This window comes from Pygoscelis adeliae, unplaced genomic scaffold (genome assembly GCF_000699105.1).
Source record: "Pygoscelis adeliae isolate BGI_AS28 unplaced genomic scaffold, ASM69910v1 Scaffold172, whole genome shotgun sequence".
Classification (NCBI taxonomy): domain Eukaryota; kingdom Metazoa; phylum Chordata; class Aves; order Sphenisciformes; family Spheniscidae; genus Pygoscelis; species Pygoscelis adeliae.
In genome coordinates this window covers 893,953-914,425 of record NW_008824338.1, presented here as the reverse complement: position 1 = coordinate 914,425, position 20,473 = coordinate 893,953, and the positions used below count along the sequence as shown (strand labels likewise).

At 37.3% G+C, this 20,473-nt stretch overlaps 1 protein-coding gene across 4 annotated transcripts in view; it reads left to right on the top strand.

The window, feature by feature from the left end:
- EPB41L2 (erythrocyte membrane protein band 4.1-like 2) overlaps positions 1–20,473 on the top strand; it is a 131,536-nt gene that overhangs the window by 96,613 nt on the left and 14,450 nt on the right. For 2 of the 4 annotated variants that reach the window (XM_009319041.1, XM_009319042.1), the window contains exons 9-15: positions 984–1,136; positions 2,308–2,405; positions 6,513–6,685; positions 10,112–10,293; positions 14,761–14,823; positions 17,193–17,339; positions 18,722–18,826. In XM_009319041.1, the coding sequence (XP_009317316.1) occupies positions 984–1,136; positions 2,308–2,405; positions 6,513–6,685; positions 10,112–10,293; positions 14,761–14,823; positions 17,193–17,339; positions 18,722–18,826 (921 nt within the window). The remainder of the gene's footprint in view (positions 1–983; positions 1,137–2,307; positions 2,406–6,512; positions 6,686–10,111; positions 10,294–14,760; positions 14,824–17,192; positions 17,340–18,721; positions 18,827–20,473) is intronic. The other 2 variants (XM_009319044.1, XM_009319043.1) reach the window with 1 other exon arrangement.

Genomic DNA, 20,473 nt, shown 5'->3' with positions numbered 1-20,473 from the left:
TTTAATTCTGTTTCATATGGAAACAATGTGCATTTGTTTTTGCAATTTTCCATAGACTTTTTCTGTTCTGTTAGAAGCACTTGAAAGAAATATACTTAAATTTTTATTCATGTACATTAACTATGTCTATGACGTTTAATACAAGTGCAGAGTGGCAGTTCACTTGGTCTGTAGTGTTTTAAGGAACTTAAATTTTTAGAGTTTTATTGGAGCTTTCTTTTGCCATAGTGTGGCAAGCATTAGAACTGCTGTTTGCCAGGATCCGCTTGCAGCTGTTAGTTATGCCAGTGAAGCAACTTTTTAATGACAGTGTGGGCATTTGATGTAGTTGATGTGTTGTTGGGGAGGACACGAGGTTCTGCTGTATTGTGTAGTGGTACAGTGTATCGAAGCCTTATCAGTAAGTGATTAGTATTGTAGCCTGCAAAACTTGCATCAAACACTGTCAGTGGAACAGATGCTCAGAAACCCGGCCTGCCAGCACTTTGAAATCATTATGTTGACATTTTCAGCCAACTTTCCGTTACTTCCTATATCTTTACTGGAATAGTAGGTGACTGTAAAAGATCACCATGATCACCAACTTGGTCAGACTTTCACTGACTGTTTTAAGCTGGAAAGGCCTGTTTTTAATTTTTCTTCTTTTAATGTTTGGTGAAATTACTGGTAGTACATCTGCCATACCTTTCCTTCCTTGCAAATTGTTGACTTAAAGCCTATTGCCAGAATATTGAAGAATTTCCCAGAACTGTGGCATATGCAATGGCATATGAGTGCCAAAGCCATTACTTAGAGTCCGAAGCCTTTCCTATAAAATTAATATACTTGGCTATTTTTGTTTTAAGAATCTCATTGTCAGGGTCTTTCAGGTTTGAATATGAAACAAGTCCTAGCTGCATTATTCCCTCAAGCTATGCCAGTGACAATTACTTGTTTGGAATGTTATTAAACTGATTTTTATGAAATTGTCTCATACGTGATAGGATTCTGAAGGTGTGGATATCATGCTGGGTGTATGTGCTAATGGACTGCTCATTTACAAAGATAGACTCCGGATCAACCGCTTTGCTTGGCCAAAAATTCTGAAGATTTCCTATAAGCGAAGTAATTTCTACATCAAAGTCAGGCCAGCAGAAGTAAGTAGTACCTTTCCGTCTTGTTTCTTTTGTGAGATCATTTCTATCCAGCAACAAGATAACATCCTCATTTTTTTGCTAGATGCCCTCACAGGCTTATATATTGGATTCGAGCAGAACTTGCGGGTTTTATTTTCCTCTTCAAATTCTACTGATTGTATTAAACACTTGCCTTGATTAGTAAATGCAAACCAAGAAGAAAATCTATTTTCTTTTGTTAATAGATGCCATCCTGTAACTTTTTTTTTACAAGGAAAGCTAGTTACACTGGCCATGTTCTTACTGTCTATACAAACTTGCAGTCCTCATGGAGAGCCAGCCTCTCTCTTTGGGTATAATGTTCACTAAATGTCAACACATCTAGCTGTATGGGTGTAACCAAATGCTTGAGTTGTCCTGTAGGATGTTATAATTCTTTCTGTTAGCTGTTGTGGAAATAGTGAATTCAACTTTCTTTTCAGATACCATTATAAGTTTGTGGGAGTTCCTGAAGGAGGAGGGGTTATGTTTTGAAGACATATTAACTGGAAATTTTGCAAAAAAACAAAATGTCAAACACTATAATGCTTTTTAAAATTATACTCTAACATGTTTAAGGTAGCTTTTACTGTGTGAATAAATAAAACAAAAGAGAAGTCTAAATACCAACAGTACAATACGAACATTGTAGTTTTGTAAGTTTTGGAACACAGGTGTATTGTTCTTGCACTCACTGACAGTGCATAGATGTAATATTTTTGTTAAGAAACTTACATAGTGAAACGGATCAGGTAAGCTTAACACTGCAGTATGGATTTCAGACTTATAAAATCCAAGGAAAGTGTGCAGCACAACCTGCAGTACAATTACTTTGTGCAGTTTAAAAATAAATACATTGGGCAGCGAGTCAGAAAATTAGCAAGGAACACTAAAGTATTATTGGATTTCTCAAAAGAGTCATTAGTACAGCTAGGAAGTGATAATGTGATTATTACCCATCATGACTAGCCTGCCAAGTATAATTTTATAAAAAGGCTGGAAATTCTGATTTTTTTTTTTTTTTTTTAAATCTTATGAAGTCTTATGAGAGGAGAATTACAGCTTGTTACACTAATGGAACTATCTGAACTCTGCCTGCTAGTTAATAGCCAGCTTAAGGAAATGGGTTAATTTGTTTGTGGATTCTTTCCAGCTGGAACAGTTTGACAGCACTATTGGGTTCAAACTGCCAAACCATCGGGCCGCTAAAAGGTTATGGAAGGTTTGTGTGGAGCACCATACTTTCTTCAGGTAAATGGTAATTCTCTGCTTCTCCCGTTTTGCCAGGTATGCTCATATCTTTCTTTGAAAGGATATGAGGAAAATAGAGATGTCCCGCCCTCTTTGCCCCTAATTTCTCAGTCCAGTAACATCTCTTAGACAGAAGACACCCTACCAATCATTGACCCCAAATTACCAATTTTGAAGGTCTCAAGTACAATTAACTGTTTTATTTAAACTTTTAGAGTGCTAACGGTATGGAACTAGTGATCATATGTAAGACTTGCTGAGAGATCAGCTCTTGCTCAGTGACCATCTAGAAAGCCACTATACTCCTTCACAAGAAGCTCTCAGGGCTTGACAGTAATCTTCATTCACTTCACTTTTCAGAATATTCTGCTGAGTGTAAATGCTTACAGCTGAGTTTTTGCTTATTTATAAACTGGGATGAGTTCACAGTCATTCTTTGAAGAACAGAGAATCACTTTAAAAACAGGCTATTATTTGTTTATATAATAATCCATAACTTTCTTTGCATTTTTTCCCCAGAAACTGATAAACATAAAATTCTGAATTGGTCATTGAAACTGTGGTCTATTTGTAAATCACCACTTTAACAACAGGCCCCAGAGTTGTTTCTGTTTCTACTTCCTCCATTGAAAAGGAATTTGAAAAATCTTCATTTGATTTTTATAATAGCACAAACTCCATGAGGGAGCATGTGCCCCATGCAGCCTAGGAGTCACAGATTTAGGTTGAATCTCTTATGCATTGAATAGGTATTGAATCTGAGTTTCTTGCTTCAAATGAGCACAGTAACTAGGGTATATAAAAAGTAAGCTTTCTCCTTCAGCTGCCTCGTTTTTTATTTTAAAAAAGCAATTGTGTTTTAAGGAAGATGCAATCCTGTCTCTGCATAGTAGTCTAAGCTGAATATACTTGCTAGAGTGAGACCTTCAAAGAACTTGGGGAACATGAGACCTAAGCAGTTCATTACTGGTATTCTCACTGCATGGTTTTCAGTATTCAGATTTTCATTGAATGTAGAATATTCTTGAATGCAATATTAGAATTTGTGCTGAGATTGGCAGTCAGTCTCAAAATGCTTAATTTAGAAGCACTTCTTTTTGAAATCCTGATCAAAGATTTTTTTTCATGTTTGATATAATTCATTGGTTAGGTTTATTAAGATACATAGACCACCATTCTATTCTTTAAAATTTGAAGTCTGTTTTGGCTGGTGATGTCCGTTACCACAAATAGCATGCAGTTCTGTCTGCAATGAAGAGTTTATCAACAGTCTTCAAATAACTCATGCGGTGGTTTGCTTTGCTGGGAAACTGTATTTCCTAATTTTATAGTAATAAAATGGACCTGAATAGGGAAAAAACAAATCTTATGGAAGTCAAAAATCCTAAACTGAGAACTACCATTTGCAAATGTAAGTTTCCAGGAGCGTTAATACATATTAGATAATCTTACTGCAGAAATTCTGACATAATAAAAATAATTGGATTTTATTCCAATCAGAAGTGGCTTTTCCTAACCAGGAATGACATTATAACGAGAATTATGTAACAAATACTTGAACCATTCTGTGAAATCCATATACTCCATTGATGTCATCAGACAGCAAATCCTCAGAACGTCTCATCCTGATTTAAAACCAGTAAAATAAATCCAGCTCTATTTTTCTCCAAAGATAAAAAGCAGAAAGCAATTGCTACAGTCCAAAAGACTGTAGCTCTTTCAGAGCGTGTATAAAGCTTGTGTATGATACCACATAAAATTGTATTCAATCTAGATATACATTTTTAGCTTCCAGATCTCTTAGCATGACCTATATAACATTGCAAGATTCCATGTGTTGTCTTTTGCAATGTTTCAGTTTTTCTCAAATAATTACATTAAGATCCATCTTCTTATAATATATGGGAAATTGGGCCAGCATATGAAATTATTTGTAAAACTTTTAATGAACTATATTGAAAATGACAACCAAAAGGCATTGGATTCACTTGTATCAGCTCAACCTTATAGGATTACAGTAAAATTTTCAAAAAGCAATAATCTGCTTTAAGAAATACAGTCAGAGTACATATCTACATTAATCTTTTGAGGTAAGCTTAGTCCGCAACTCTGGATCTAAAACAATGGCTCTAGAAATCTGCTTATAATTCTGCTTTATGATGTTTTATTTGAAATTTTCGTGATTGTTTCAGTGTCTCCCCAGAATGCCTTAAAATGGTAAAAGCATTGTCTTCAGTTATTTTATGTAATTAAGCTTGTAACACAAAAAATCCATTCAAATGCCCTTAATCAGGAAGTAATTAGTTCTCTTGTTTTTTCCACATTAAAAGATTAAAAGTTTATCTCAGCAGGGTGGAAGATAAAAATGGCAGTTGATGCTGTAGCCTTGCCAAGAATGGAAAAGAACAGAAAGAACCTTGGAAAAACCCTCTTAGCCTTCTTCCTCTTAATGCATAATACACTCTCTCTTGGAAATAATGTGGAGAAATAAATTGTCACAAAGATTGCATAAGGCTGTTTTATAGAAGCAATGAAAGTAAAGCTTCAGATACTTGTGATTTTATTATATAAGTGACCTTAGTGCAAAAGGGTGGATTAGTCCGTCTTGAATTCTGTTTTCTTTAAAAATGTGTTGGACAGATTAGGATTCAGGTGCGTGCACATGCATCTTAGGCATGCAGGATTGGATCCTTCTGGCTAGCACTCTGACAAAGCCATAAACATCCTCTATTAGAGAAAATGGTAACTTTCTACCTAGCTCACCGTTCTTTTTGCTAAGCATCTGAAAATTCTTCAGTTTTACTGAAACATCTTTAGAATGACTGTCAGTTTTCAGAACACACCACTGGATACTGTCTTAACATATGCCCATCTGTGCCATCCCAAGTACAAAGGGTACAGTAGTTGCTGGTTCTGCCTGAAAGAAACTGATGTTCAGTGAGCTTCTCATTTTTTGCAAATCCTCAAATCAAAAAGCTCTATCTGTAATAGTCTGATGGTTTTATACAGAGGGAGAATAGGCCATGGAGTCTGCCAAGCTTGGTGAGCATGTATCTGCAGCACTACATTGAGCCAAGGAGCAACATCAAAGACCTTTCTAGAGAAGCTGAGACTGGGAAGAGTTCCTGCAGTGATGACTGTTTATCCTATCAGCAAGGATGGCACTGGAACAAACAGTACCCTTAGTGTGGAAGCTGATGGCTCACATTTCAAAAACAAAGTACAAGCAGTGAGGGTTAGGTGAATAAAAGCTTGAAGTCCTCATACTGAAGGAAATTCAGGGAGGTGTAGAGGACCTATCTCTTCAAACTCATGTGGTGTCAAAAACTGGTGGAACAAAGCAGAATCCCTCATAGCGAATTCTGCCACATTGTTGCTTAGACTTTCTGACATTAGCTCTAACACTTAGGTACAAACATACATACCCCACATTAATAGTACTTGTAACTGGATCTCTTTTTCACCCTTTTCACTATATGCTTTTTTCCCCCCCTCCTTATATCCAGCAAGCATCAGCTTACACCAATCTATAAATGACATTGTAAAGAAACTGGAGTCTGAATCTAGCTTGTTGAACTTCTTACCGTTGAGTCACAACTCTCCAGCCATCTCAATCTTTTTTTCACTCGATACAGCCTTCTATGCAGCTTTGAGATGCCATTCCCTAACTTTGAGGAATAGCAGCTGCCGTATTGGTACCTTGGAATATAGGAAAGACAGTGGAAGTGGGATGTGTAGTTTCTACTATAAGTAACATTCTAAGGAGAGAGGTCTGAGAGGTATTCTACGTGGGCCTATAATGGCCTTAGCTTTCTAGAAAAAATGCCATTTAACCGAGATAACACCAAAAGATAAGGATCCCAGATGCTTAGTCATACTGTGGAAAATGTGATGATTATCAGCATCACTTCAATTCCAACTGTAAATAATAAATAACATGCATTGTTTTAGAAGTTCTTTTCAGAGTTTATGGTAGAATCCTTTCTTGGAGTGCACAAATCATGCTTGGTGAACTAAAGTTAAAACATAATAAGTAGCTTTAAAGTACCCCATTAAACACATAAAATAAAGCCTTTTTAACTGACTTTCCTCATATTTACTTTTTAGACTGGTATCACCAGAACAGCCTCCAAAAGCGAAGTTTCTAACCTTGGGTTCCAAGTTCCGCTACAGTGGACGTACTCAAGCACAGACACGACAGGCTAGCAACCTCATAGACAGACCAGCTCCGTACTTCGAGCGCACTTCAAGCAAACGTGTTTCCAGGAGCCTTGATGGAGGTATTTCTTCAGTGTAATGATTACATTATGGGTTGTCACTCTGATCTGACCAGTATTCAAAAATGTTGACATTATGGATGGCCAGAATGTCAATTGACAAATCTATGAATTTCAGTTTCTGATGGGTGATGTGAAGAGTAGCCACTTTGGTTACTTGTCAATTTTAGGTGACCTAAACAGTAAGTTAAGTCACTGTCTAAATTGTATGGCACTGCTGTGACTATACAGAGGATTCTATATTGGACATACAGCATCTGTGTTCTCCACTCATATCCGTTTTACGGGATAGGCATGCACTATATGCTGTTGATTAGAATTGTTTGGTCAGCGGCATCTTTTGGGCTCTGGGTTGGCCTGAGTACCTCTCTACACCAAACAGAAAAGGCAGAACAAGTTCTTTTTTAGTTTTGTATCATTTTGTTCAGTGTATTGTAATCCTAGTATATTTATTCGTTACTTCTGTGTTTAGTTAGCAAGTTTTATGTTGAGGGTGTTTGACTAGCTAAAATTTTTATGTCATTACTGGTGTTTGGTCTCTTTGAGCAGAAATACCTTCTGGTTTCCTTTATTGGAAACAGGCATGCTTTCCAAAGGCAGGTAGAACAGCAGTATGTGTGAGAGATGTAGAAGCACATGTTTTACTCTAAATCACTTCTGAAATAACTATAAGGTACCAAAATTCTTCAGAAAAGTGATGTGAAGCTTGACTTTTATTCTAGTGAAGTTGTGTATGCCTGAATATAAGTGAACTGTGACAATGGTATGACTTTAGCTACAATTCAGCTGTTAACTTTACTTTTTTTCTCCAAAAATCTTTTACTTAGAAGACTTTTACTTCTGCAAATATTCATTCTTCTATACTGGGACAAATGAGCAAACTGTGACACTTGCTTGGGAAACCTGCAAAGTCTTACCTTCTGAGAACCTAAGCAAAAATAAGAGGCAAAAGTGCTTGTCCTGGTAGTGTGTGATGAGTCCTTGTGGCAACCAAAAGACTCATCACCACATCAGTGGTACTGTCTGCATTGGTTTTAGTTCCTGTGCTTCTTTTGGTTAGAAACAATTTGATTTCTGCCCAACTCTCAGAGATTGTATCAGCAAGCCTTTCTGAGATCCCTTGTGCATCATCTGAAGAATACAAAGGTGTATGCATGTGTGTTCAGGCCCAAACTTTCACTCTTATGGAGCCATCACAGTAAAAATTTTGAGCATGATGAAACATTGCTCTTGGTTTTCCTTTTCTTCCCCTTAATCATCTTTAGTTTCATCTCAAATGAAACCAGCTATTCCTGGCAGCATTTAAGGCATCTGGCTGGTGTTGCCATCTGCAGGCTGTAATCGTTTTAAACTATGTTCATTCAAAGTCAAACTTAAATATTGTTCTTTCTTTAGGCAGTAGTCCAGATGTAGGTTCACCTGTGAGTGTGCACTTGAAAGGAGAAATCCTGTAGAGAGTGCGCTTGCACTCTGCCTCTCCTTTGTGAGCAGCATGTCCAGTGCCATTACCTAGAGTTGTGTACTCATCCTTGTAAGGGTTACTCTTGCTCCGCTCCCACCTCGCCCTCACTAGAGGGACTGCAGCATGCTGGAGGAATGGACTGAAAGGAACCTTATAAAATTCAACAAAAATAAATGCAAAGTCCTGCATCTGAGGAGGAGTAACACCATACACCAGTATATGCTGGGAGACCAACTGCACTGAAAGCAGCTTTGCAGAAAAGGATCTGCTGGATTCTGAGAAAACTCCTGCTGGACAAGTTGAACATGCGTCAACAGTGTGCCCTTACAGCAAAGAAGGTCAACTGGATCCTGGGCTGTATTAGCAAGAGCATAGCCAGCACATTAGAAGAAATATTATTCCTCTCTATTCAGTACTTTGTGAAGACCATATCTGGAGTACTGTGTCCATCTTTGGGCTCCCCAGCATTAGATGGGCATTGATTATTGCAACGAGCCCAGTAAGGGCCACCAAGCTGGCCAGAGGGCTGGTGGCCCATAATGCATGAGGAGAGGCTGAGGGAACTGTGGTCCTTCAGCTTTAAGAAGAGAAGGCTGTGGTGAGATACTGCTGTCTACAGCTGCCTACAGGGAAGGTATAGAACAGACGGAGCCACGCTTTTCTCGGAGGTGCCCAGTGATAAGGCAATGGGGAGTGCCTGCAAGTTGAGACACAGCAAATTTCAGTTAGAAACAAAAATTTTTTTAGTTTGTTTAGAAAGACCTTGGATATGCTCAAAACTCAACTGGACAAGTCCCTGAGCAACCTGATTAAATTGGACCTGCTCTGAGCAGGGGGTTGGACTAGCTGACCTCCAGATGTTCCTTCCAACCTAAATTACTCTGTGATTTGTCCAAAGTTACTTGTGGAACTTGAGGGACGTATACCCAAGAAATGCTCTATTTGCCACCTAAGAAGGGATCAGAAGCTTAAATTGCAGAACTTACTACTTAGAAAGGCCGTGAAAGCCTAACATCCCAAATCCCACATTTGCCATTAGCTGGCCTTGGCTTCTTCACAGCTTAAGGGAGCCTTTGATGTGGAGCTGACACTGTTTTCAAAAGAGGATATCCCTCAAAGGTACTTCAAGAAATGCCTCTTCCTCTCAGCTTTCTGCACCTTGGCTTTGTAAAGTCAAGGCACATGGAGGTGTTACAGAAGATTGCTAAATGAATTAAGTTTATATCAAAGTTGTGTTTATTAAAGCTGCTTGATTTAATGAATTCTCCTGTATTTCATTACTACTATTTTGACTGAGCCAGTCATCCTGATATTAAAAAAAAGCCATCCTGCTCATTAATACTATTATGCTGAATCAAATAAGAGAAAAAACTAATTTAAGGCCTTTCACTCTCTTGTGCTTTGACTATATTCAACTATACATATTCAGTGTTTCCCCCTTCCATTTTTTGCAAGGATATAAGGAGGAAAAGTTACTTTCACTGAGCTGTTGTTTCTGCAGTTTTGCTAAGGCTCCAGAATAAAAATACTGTGACAGTTATATGCATAGCTGTTTATATATTGCATTAAAACAGTCTTCTCAAAATAGTGAATTTCCACAAAACACTGTTGCCTGTTTCTCTCTTTTGTTATTGTGATTTACACAGTCGCAAGAACAGTACCTTCAATTTATCTTCCAAGACTAATCAGAAAGTTGATAATTAAATACCTACCTGATATCATGAGGGTTTTTTTCCCTTGCATAGTAAGTGCACGTTATATGACAAGGGTACATTGCTGTTCATATCAGTGCAATGAGAACCACAGACTTTTTGCTAAGCCAAGAAACTGAAAAATACTGTATCACTCAATAACTAGCCTGTATTGCTCATTGCTGACATCACCATAAAATAATTCTGTTAAGAAGTCTTAAAAACAAAATGTTCCAACTTACCCCAATTAACCAAAATTATTTTGTTCTCTAATAGCTCCCATGGGTATCTCAGATCAAAGTCTGCTAAGAGACTTCCCTGCTGCTGGAGGGCAGGCTGCTGGAGATAAAATCATCGACATTGAAGCTGCTGGTCAGGCCAAGTTAAAAGAAGGTGGCAGAGAAGAAGATGGAAGCCCAGTCAAAACTCCACAATTAGAATTGACTCAGGATGGAAAGGTATGGCTGACTTTCACACCGAAATTATTTGTTCATGTGGTGTGTGTCCATGTGTGGTTATTTAGTGCCTATCACTTCTGAGCATCATACAGAACACCATATTAAAATATTAAAGGAAAATTGCCAAGTGCTTTCCGTAGGTTTAACTTAATGTAAGTGTATGTAAACAAAAGAGAATACAAACTTCTGAACGGCATTGACCTAGGGTTTCTTTTATTGCTCTAAATTTAATTTGAATTCTCAGTAAGCTTTCATGAGTTCTTGAAAAAAATGTTTCAAAGGGTAAATAATGTTTTATTCATTTCCTTAGTTTGTTTAGACTTTAAAAAAAGTTGTTAGTATATCCACAGTTGTGTACATCTACAAAGTTGGGTATATTATGACTGTGTTTAATTACCGTAGGGAACAGTATGGTTTTAGTAGCCATTGCAGAATTATTTCATCCTTTAAAAACTTTTATGTTGACTGGGAAGTAGATTTCTGTGAAAAGTTGAGTACTTTGGTCTGTTCCTGTTGCTAACAACCATTTGCTTGTCTTGTTTGTTTGAGCTACTGGGGGAATAGGTCAAAAAATTAAATTTAGATCTTGTATGATTTGATGTAAAAATTTCTTTCCAAAGTGTCAGCTAAAATCTGCTGCTCTTCTCTCTTGGAGATCATTTCTATTTCTGGCAGTTCTCCAGAACTTTCTTTCATATTTAAAGAGTAATTTTGTTTTCAAACATTTTTGCAAGTTAGCTACCCATTTGATTCCTAGGGGGACTGCTGAGTTTCTCTGTGCGGTTCACATGTTCCCACTGCATTCAAGTGTAGGAAGGGAACAAATACCAACAGTTGCATTTTTTTTTGTTTGCTGGCAAGTTGAAATAATTTTGAATTAGCCTAGGAAAAATGCACACACAGAGTTTCTTTATGGGAGAAAAATGGTAAAATAAATTACGATGTTTTGACTTTGGGCTTGGTAAAATGGTGATACTCCCTTGTTTTCAAAGTGGCAGTATCTTTCAATATTTTAACCAAAAGAAGGGGAAAAAAAAAAAAAGCTGTGTTTTGGGAAGTTGTTCCAGGAAGCTGTTCAGTAAGGTTTTGTTACACATGCCAACTCTGTGAACAGCTTTCTTTCCCCCCTAGCGCAGATACTTCTTTTCCTTTCTGGCTCTCTTTAAGTCTTGGAGGAAATGGTTATAAACCCGAGAATCAAAGTGCCAGCTTGTCTTTCGTGTACTGCACTGTCCTCTGACCTTTCTGCCAAAGCTTTGAATGTCTGTCCGCTTCCATCTGTTGTAAGTGACTATTACAGTTCAAAAGTGCACAGTTCTTTACAGCCTGAGAACAAAACATTCGTACTGGGTTCCTTTCGTAATCCACAGAAGTAAACAAGTTTTGCTGCTTGTAAAACACAAGGGGATTTCTATTTTTATTTGGCATTTCTATTGCATTAGTAGAGCTATCCCTGCTTCTAAGTAAAAATTTTCACTAACTAATAATTTCTTTTTTTTCCCTCTTCTTGTGCCTTCAAACCTGCATTTTGCTGTGCTTTCATTTTCCACTGTGCACAGAATTTTTTTCTTCGGCTCACTCACGTACACCCATCATCACTACCCATCCATTCTGTGTCATCCCATCTCACAAACCTATCACCTGTCCCTGAGATGGACATGCTTTCAGATATTTCAGAGGAAGATCCTTTTGGGGAGCCCCTCCTTACCATCCCAGACATCTCAGAGTGCAATTCCATGAAAGAACCGCCAGATCATAATAAAACCAATATAGCTTCACCGAATATCTTTGAATCTATGAGACCCCTGGCTAGTCGAGGCTCCCCTGCTGTGGAGGGAAAAATCCATACAAATGACTACAAAAGCACCGAGTTGTGTGTCTCATGCAGCTTTATCAGATGCTTTTCTTTTAGTTTCCGTTCGCTGCTTGATGAGGATGGTTATATTACTTTTCCTAGCCTTCCTGATGTTTGCATCTCTTTCCTCCCACCTGGCCTTCAGCACTATATTCCTATTACCTCTCCTTCCTTCATCCCCTCTTTTCTCCTTATCTTCGTGCTACTTCTGTCTGCTTTCCAGTCTATTCCTTTTTCACTCACATTTTCCCTTCCTCTCGCTCTGTCGCTCTGCTACCTGGAGCCTAAGGCGACTTACTTTAGTGCCTCTAATGACAATGACCTGAATGACAAAGCAGAGGAAGAGGAGGTGTGTAATTTTGTTGCTTAAATGTTGACACTTGCACATAGCTTTTATGCTTGCTCTCCCAGAGGCTTGCTCAGTTTTGCACACTTCCTAGTACAGGGATATGTCTATGTACATGTCTGTATATATAAATACACACACACACGTGTATCTGTAGCTTTCTAACTTTTCTCATTTGTGAAAAGTTGCCATTGTGGGATTTTTAGTCAATAGATAGCTGGTGGTTTTTCTGCCTGAATTCCTACAGCATGCATAATTTCATTAGATTCCACAGATACTGCGCTGCAGTTAAGAGTTGCTTTGTAGTTCAAAATGTTTATAAGCACATAAATCTGAATACTGAAAGTGCTGTATAATAGATGTCATATATAATGTGTAATAATAGATATATTATTACTTGATACTCTTTGCAAGTTGTCCTGCTTGCACTATGAGTTTGTGTTAAAATGCATGTCTCCTGCATGCATTGACTGGAATGCACCTCTCCAAAGTTCTGTTTAGCTCTAAAAAGTGAAATTCCTAAAAGCTGAATTCAGAAAACTGTGAATGCTTTAAAACCATCTTTTTTGTTATTCCAGATTTCAGATGTTTCTGCTCTACAAGGGTGTGTGCAAAGTTGAGTCTGTCCAAGGCACTATTTTTTTTTTCAGTGCTTTGATTAATCTCTAGCAGCAGTTAAGGTGGAGACTGATTGTGTTCATAAGCTGGGATTGCAAGTTGTGTCAGACTTTAATCACTGGAGTCTGAACATGCTTTGAAATACACTGTTAAAATTGCTGTACAGAAGCCTCAGTCACACTAATATGTTGCTCTGATCGTCTGGAGTGGGTGACAAAATGCCTCCTTTCCTGAAGTCTGCTGTGCATGTTATAGCAATACCACTAGAAAAAGGTGGTTTATTTTGATCTTCAAAGGAAATATGAAACCAAATATTATAGAATCAAAAAGGGGGAGGGCCTGTTCAATGTTACATTTAACAGTTTGTTAAATTGATTAAATCAATACAATGTACGTATTAAAAACATGCTAAATACGACACGATGCCATTAAAAACACCAGTCTAAGTTTAAAATAAGGGAAAACATGACTTTAAAGACGTTCTCAATTTTTCTGTAACCTAATTCAATACATCATTTGTAACATAAAGTTGCAGAAAATAGAACCCCAGATAAGCGAGAAATGAATAAAAATGCAATATGTACCACGTTATGTGTGCATTCACACAGAATCCGAAATGCAACAGTATGTGCAATAAGTAAACACCTCTTCAAATTTATGCACTTGCACAGTGTTGACTTCTAAATGCACCTTTTCCTAAGATTAGCAGTTGATATTTGTACCTGTGGAAAGACTGGGAAGTGGTTTGCTTTTTAAAGAATGCTGTTCCTTAAGGCATTCAGAATATTTGTAGGTAAGATATGAAGATCAGCTATCATTTCCAACAGAGTGCATTGCAGTTTGAAGAAGGATATATTCACCTAAAAAGGGGGGTGGGGTGCAAATAACTCATCCCAAGACAGCAACATTCTGAAAATAATTAAGACAATTTGTAAATACAGTATTTAGGTGTTTGACTTGAATCCTAGACTCCCTTACCAAAAGAACTCATGCACTAGATTCCATTTTCCCATCAACTTGTTGCAGAGTTTAAGGTGCTTACCACAGAAATTACGCATATCATCTTTTTTCTTTACTCATTCTTAAATTTCCATCTGGGAAAACACTGAAAAGTACAGCAAGAAAGGGACATAGTATGAAACTTCCATTTTTCATGCCACATGCCAAGTATTACTTCAGCCATTCTACAACAATGTAGGTGAAGGAAGACCAAAGTCGCTTAATAATTTCAACAACATCTGGGGCCGAAACAGTAAAGGTCTGTAAATATAGCACGCTTTGCAGCATTTACAAAGAGATGAAGCCTCTGTGTTAGTCTGTAAGCGTATGTTAACGGTTCCTTTTCTTGATAATTTGCCACGTGCTCACATAGGTGGACTCTGAAGAGGAGGAAGCACAGCAGAAGGTGCATGGTTGTTTTTTTACAATTAAATCTGACTGTAGCTGCCTGCCTTGTTAGCACCCTAAACTTTCTGTGGATTTAGTCGGAGTAGTGCCTTTTGACCATACCATTTTATTTCCTTTATTTAACTGTCTGATTCTAAGGGTCTTTTTTTATTTACTTGCTGTACATTTTATGTTTACTTTGTTTTCTTTTCTTTTCTTTTTTTTTTTTTTTTTTTTGTGTGTGTGTGGCTTAATTTCACAGAGCAATTCCTTGAGAGTAGACGGGGAAAATATTTATGTCAGACATAGCAATTTAATGTTGGAGGTTTGTATATAATATAAGAAACACTTTCCCTTCTCACGGGCTGCCAGGCTGCATGGGATGGGAGGTCACCTGCAGGCTGTTACGGACACAGTGCATGAAGTGCATGGGGGAAAAACAGCTTGGAAATGTTGCATGTTATCATTCTAGTTTCCGAGTTAAATTAAAAACAAAACAAAAACAAACCACCAAAAAATTCCAAACAAAGAAAAACCCCCTTCAGCTTGAATGTTGAGTGTACATTTTGTATATTTTTGCTAGATGTTTTCAAGGTGGCAACTGGGAATAATAGCCCTATTTAGATAAAGCAACACATGGGTCCAATTCATAATCCTAAATGGGATTTTTTTATACATTGCTCCTTAATGTGTGCATCTTCTGTTGAGCAGGGTTTCTAGTTTTCACCAGTTTAATCAACATTTATCAAATACATTATCTGAATAAATGGAGTTAGTAAGGCACAAGCAGTGATGGAAGTATGGAAAAACTAATTCTGGTTCTGACACTCATTGATTTTTAGGAGCTTTGAGAAAGGTATGTGAGGATCAGGTTTTTAAAGCGAATGTTTAGATATGCCTCAGAAATCTTTGCCTTATTTTTTCAGTTTTCAAATGGAAGTAATTCTTGCTTCCTAAAGGTTGGCTTTCGTTGAAGATGAGCAACAACAAAGAGCTTTGAACAGTATGTTAATGTGTAGTGCTTTGTCACTGAAGTAGAGATTTTTATTATAAGAATTTCCATATAGTCTGTTAATCTGGATTATTTTATCAAAGACTGTCTGTAGTTATAATCAGTGTCATTTAACTTGTGGTTAATAACATAAACTAGTAACTGAAGAAAGTTTAGAAAATCCTACTGCTGTCTTTAATTTATTTTATTCATCCAGATGGGGCTATAAATAATTCCCTTTGTCACAAAAACTGTCTTTTTAAAAATCATTGGTTTTGTTCAGTAATAAGGAGATGTATGGATCGCAGTAACCCAACTAATACATTTTTTTTTGCTTTTTGCAGCTTTTGATCATTATTGAAACTTTGCTTGTGTATAACTTACTAAAGCACTGAAAGTGTGCATTGCGTGTGCTTTGATCAAGTCCAAGAAACGTGCCTTGTGTCAAGCCAAGACAGGTTTTAAAATTATAACAGGATTGTTACAAGCTTCAGTTGGGTAATAGAATGGCTTTTGCACAAGGTTTTACTTCACTCAGAAAATACATCCTTCAGGGGGACATATTTAATGTCTCGTTTGTTAGTCCTAAATTAAAAGTGAAGCATTGGTCCTGTGACAATATGAACCTACTGAGTTGCCACAAGGGGAGAGGTTCTTAGTGTTCAAAGTGCACAGATTATGAAAGCAGAGTGAAATCTGCTCTTCCCACCAAAGCCCAGCATTGTATTTAAAGGATAATTAATTTCCAAGAGAGCTAAGCAGATAGATTTTTGCCTGCTTACCAGAACAGTTATGTTTCTGTATAGCTCCTGATCCTTATGTCTGCTCCTGTATCTGGTATAAGGTGAAAGACTAGTTTGTAGTTATTTGATCCAAGGTGCTGCAGCTTAGTCTCAGTGGGTCATCACAAAATCGAATTTGATATTCACGATGTGGTGTCCCCTTTGGCACTTGCCTATGTAGGTGCAATTTAGAGAGAACATCTCTTTGGTATTGGTGTGCACAAAAACTATCCCTACTTGAGTGCTGTGTCTCCTGTCAGGTTCTTAAATGTGGAATTGGCAGATACCAGGCTTTAAGTCTTTAAATGTGATTCTTCCAGTAAATTTAAGCCTACATGACAGGCACAATGAATAGTCCCTCTGAAGTTAAGCAGGTGTTAGCTGCTTGCATATTTGGCCCTGTAGTATTGTCTTCACAGAAGTAAGTATTTTTCATGGAGCTTGTAATACCAAGAAAGATGCATTTTTATAATGCTTCTTGGGTTAGACTATTCTTTCTTCCAGCTGCCTTCAGTGATGTTCGTTGTGCAATATCCCAAAACACTTGCTTCTGTGCTTAGAAATTTTAGATGAAAACAAGTAATTACTGGAAGTTATTATTGTTTCATAGAGCTAGTTTCATGTTTTGGATGAAAATAGCCCTCTGTTAAATAACCATGCACGGCATTTCATTTTCCTTTGCCTTAAAATATGGAAGAAACAGTGTATGAGTGGCCCTTCATTACAAAAACAAAACCAAAAAAATCTTAGTTCCCATATAGCCTTAAACTTCTTTATTTTAAGGCACTCCAAAGAAGAACAGCTCTTCAGACACAAGGCACTTTCCTTGGTTTGGTTTCTTTTTTTTCTTTTTTTTTTCCAGTTAAGTTTGCTTTTGTTGTTGTGTTTTGTCCTACTTTGTTTTACGTTGCGGGTTGCTAGGACCTGGATAAGACCCAGGACGACTTACTGAAACACCAGGCTAGCATTAGTGAGCTCAAGCGCAATTTCATGGAATCCACACCTGAACCACGCCCAAATGAGTGGGAAAAGCGGCGTATCACACCTCTGTCCCTACAGACACAAGGGGTATGTCACTGCAGACGCTTGTCCGCATGTGTTTCCGTACAACCCTGTATGTAATATAGTAAATGCAGTTTGTCCTTTAGATTAACACTTTCTTTGGCTAATGTAATATTTGTTTATACTAAGTATACATTAACTTTTTATCACTTACCATTGGACCGGACTTTAAATAATGTGTGGAACTTTATTATTCTACAAGAACAACTGAATTAGAGTCACTAGAAAAAAATGGAGGTGATGGCAGTATTTTCCTGTGTGTTAAGGACATCTTAAATGTCACTCTGATTTACACAGATTGATGGAGATAACTTTTCAGTGACAGTAGAACTTTTCCCTCCTTTTCCCCCTCTTTAACTCTTCATAGACAGCTTGTGCATAAGCACACACACAGCCTGTGTGTTGTTTCAGAAGGGCTTTACATGATCGGTTAATTTACAGCGTTGACTTCTTTGGAACATCTTTAATGTCGTCGTTAAAATTTACTCACCTTAATCTCCAAAAGTCTGTAAAAGGAATTTACCTACTTTTTCTCTATACCTCCTCCCTGACTGAACCTTAAAACAGCAGTTTGGAAAATGATTTTCTACAAATATTATCCTGAATGCTTGTGGCAAGAAAACGACCCAAATAAATTTCTCTTGCTGTTGTGAAACTTTTAGTTTTATGAGTTATTTGCTGCTTCTTTCATAGAGTAGAAGAGCAAATCAGTCTTCAAAAGCAATCAATTTATCTTCAGTTGTTACCCTTTTCTTCCACTGTTGTTCCTACCCTTTGCTCCTAAATGTGTTCTCCTATCCCATTAAATTCTTCAGTATTCTCTTCAGTCCCCAGAGAGGTGAACTTCAATTAAGCTTGCTTGATGCTACCAAATGATTTTTGTTAATAAGACATTATTTCAATAAGATACTTAAGCAATCTGAACTGTGAGTATGTGCATGCAGATAATACAGTCACTGACTGTATGGATCACTTCTTTAATGACTATTTTCTTAATTTATGGTTACTGCCAAGAAATTATTCCTCAAATTTCTGAGTAGTACCTGAATATTTCTACGCATAGTGGTATATGCATAGGTACAAATGCTGGTCAAATTTTCAAATGTCCACGACACATTGGTTCATTTAATAGCTATAAATATCTTTTTGGTTAAAATAGACATTTATGTAAAAGTGTAACTTCATTGTTGTGGTTTTGTGTCTTTTCTGTGTCGATTTCTTTGTATTGAAGTTGGGGCCCTTCCAAGTTCTTTTATCTCTGTATTTATTTTTCCTCATCTAGTATGTTCTGTCACTTTCAGATGGTTTGGTTTTATGTTTATGTATAGTGTGTGTCTGACTCATTGCTTGTTGATTTACACTGGTTTTATAAAATGAAAACCAAATAGAAAAAAAGAGACCACATTTTCCAAGTGAAAACGCTGCCTGGGAAGGAGAAGCAATGGACTGCAATGCCATGGATTGCTGGAGCAAAACCAGAGGAAACCGATAAGGTGGCTGCCCTGAAACCTACTGCCTTTTTGCTGTATCTGCTGTGGGCTAGCTTGGGCACTTCTTTTTCTTTTTTTTTCCCTGATGGAAAGCCAGTACTGAAAGGAGAAGGTTGAGCTGTAAACCAGGATCTGTGCGTGTCTGTATGTGTATGTATATACACATATATGAATGCCAGCAACATTCTGCTTAAACACCAAACTAGCTGTGAAGTTCTAAATGGCTACTATTTGAAAAGAAAACCAATTTTTCACTGGAAAATTACTGTGTTTTATGTGACTAGGATGACAGCAAAACATGTATTTCCATTCTATATGGAAATAATTGTCTGCAGTTATTTGACACTTTACACAAGAACTTTTGCTTTATGTGTTCACTATGTAATCATTATTCAAATCAATAACGCTGTAGTAGCAGCTTCATTTCAAAGGGAACCTGGTTCTGAGTACCTCCATGCTTCTGTTCCTCTCTTTTCATCCAGGAGAAGGAGGAGGTTTTCTCCCCCATAAGCTGGTTTAACATCTGTGCAGTGAAAAACGCTATATAACCAGTGGGACTACTAGCAGTGTGATAGTGATGATGGGTAGCCGTTGTGATGTTGCTTTTTTACATCACTTTTGGACTATTTTCCACCACCTAGGAATTGGTACAAAAGTAGGTTAATGCAAAGCTGTCAGTCCTATTTCAGTAACATATATAAATACGAGGTTTGGGAAACAGTGTATTTCCATCCTGAGTTATTTGTTGATGGATGTAGAGAAGTTTGTGTTCAAGTGTTTTGTTACCCCCAATTTATAAACTTGCTGGTATTAGTAGACTAATACATTGCTCAGTCCTGTTCCTGGACTGTGTGTTTCCTTGCCTGTCTTTCAGGATAGTTGGACAATAGACAAGAATAAAGCAGGGATACCACTGCTAATATTCTTGCTTTTCTTCCTTCTGTCACTCCACTGAAAATACTTGCAAATAAGTCATTTTCTGTGTATGAGAAATGTTATTTTGGGTACATCTCGTTTGTGCCACTATACTTCTGTATCACCATACTCCCACAAATGCACAGCATCTGTGACTTAATTATAACAGAGATTGTGACACATTGATATGTATGTCACAAATAAACATGTGAAATGTTGTTATGTTATGGATACCCACAGTATATATTTTTTTAATCCATCCCCTGCCCCCACTGCTTGTAAACAGTGTTTCATGTTAGTGTGTATGACTATGTACCAGAAGGAATTTGCCAGGAATTTAAACATCTTCACAGGCTGATAACATTATTGTAACTACAGTAATTTGATAAAAAGTGCCAATTCTATCTACACATTTAATCATTTTTACCAAATGCCTCCTCAGGAAACAGGGGTTACAATACCAAACAAATTGTGTGATTGGGATTTTCCTTTTGAAAGATTAGAAGACCTAAAAATTTGAGGGTGGTAAAATGCAAAAAGATGGGTGGTGCATGCCTGTCTTTAATTATATGCATATGTGAGGGGAGAGAAAGAGAGATGAACACAGTCTGACCACATAAAGATTTTTTCCCTGCCTTTTTTTTACTGCTCTGAGTGGTTAGAAAACATGTGGCACCAAAGTACGGTAGAAGGAGTATCATGAACATTTTTGCCTTTTAATGTAATCTGTTAATA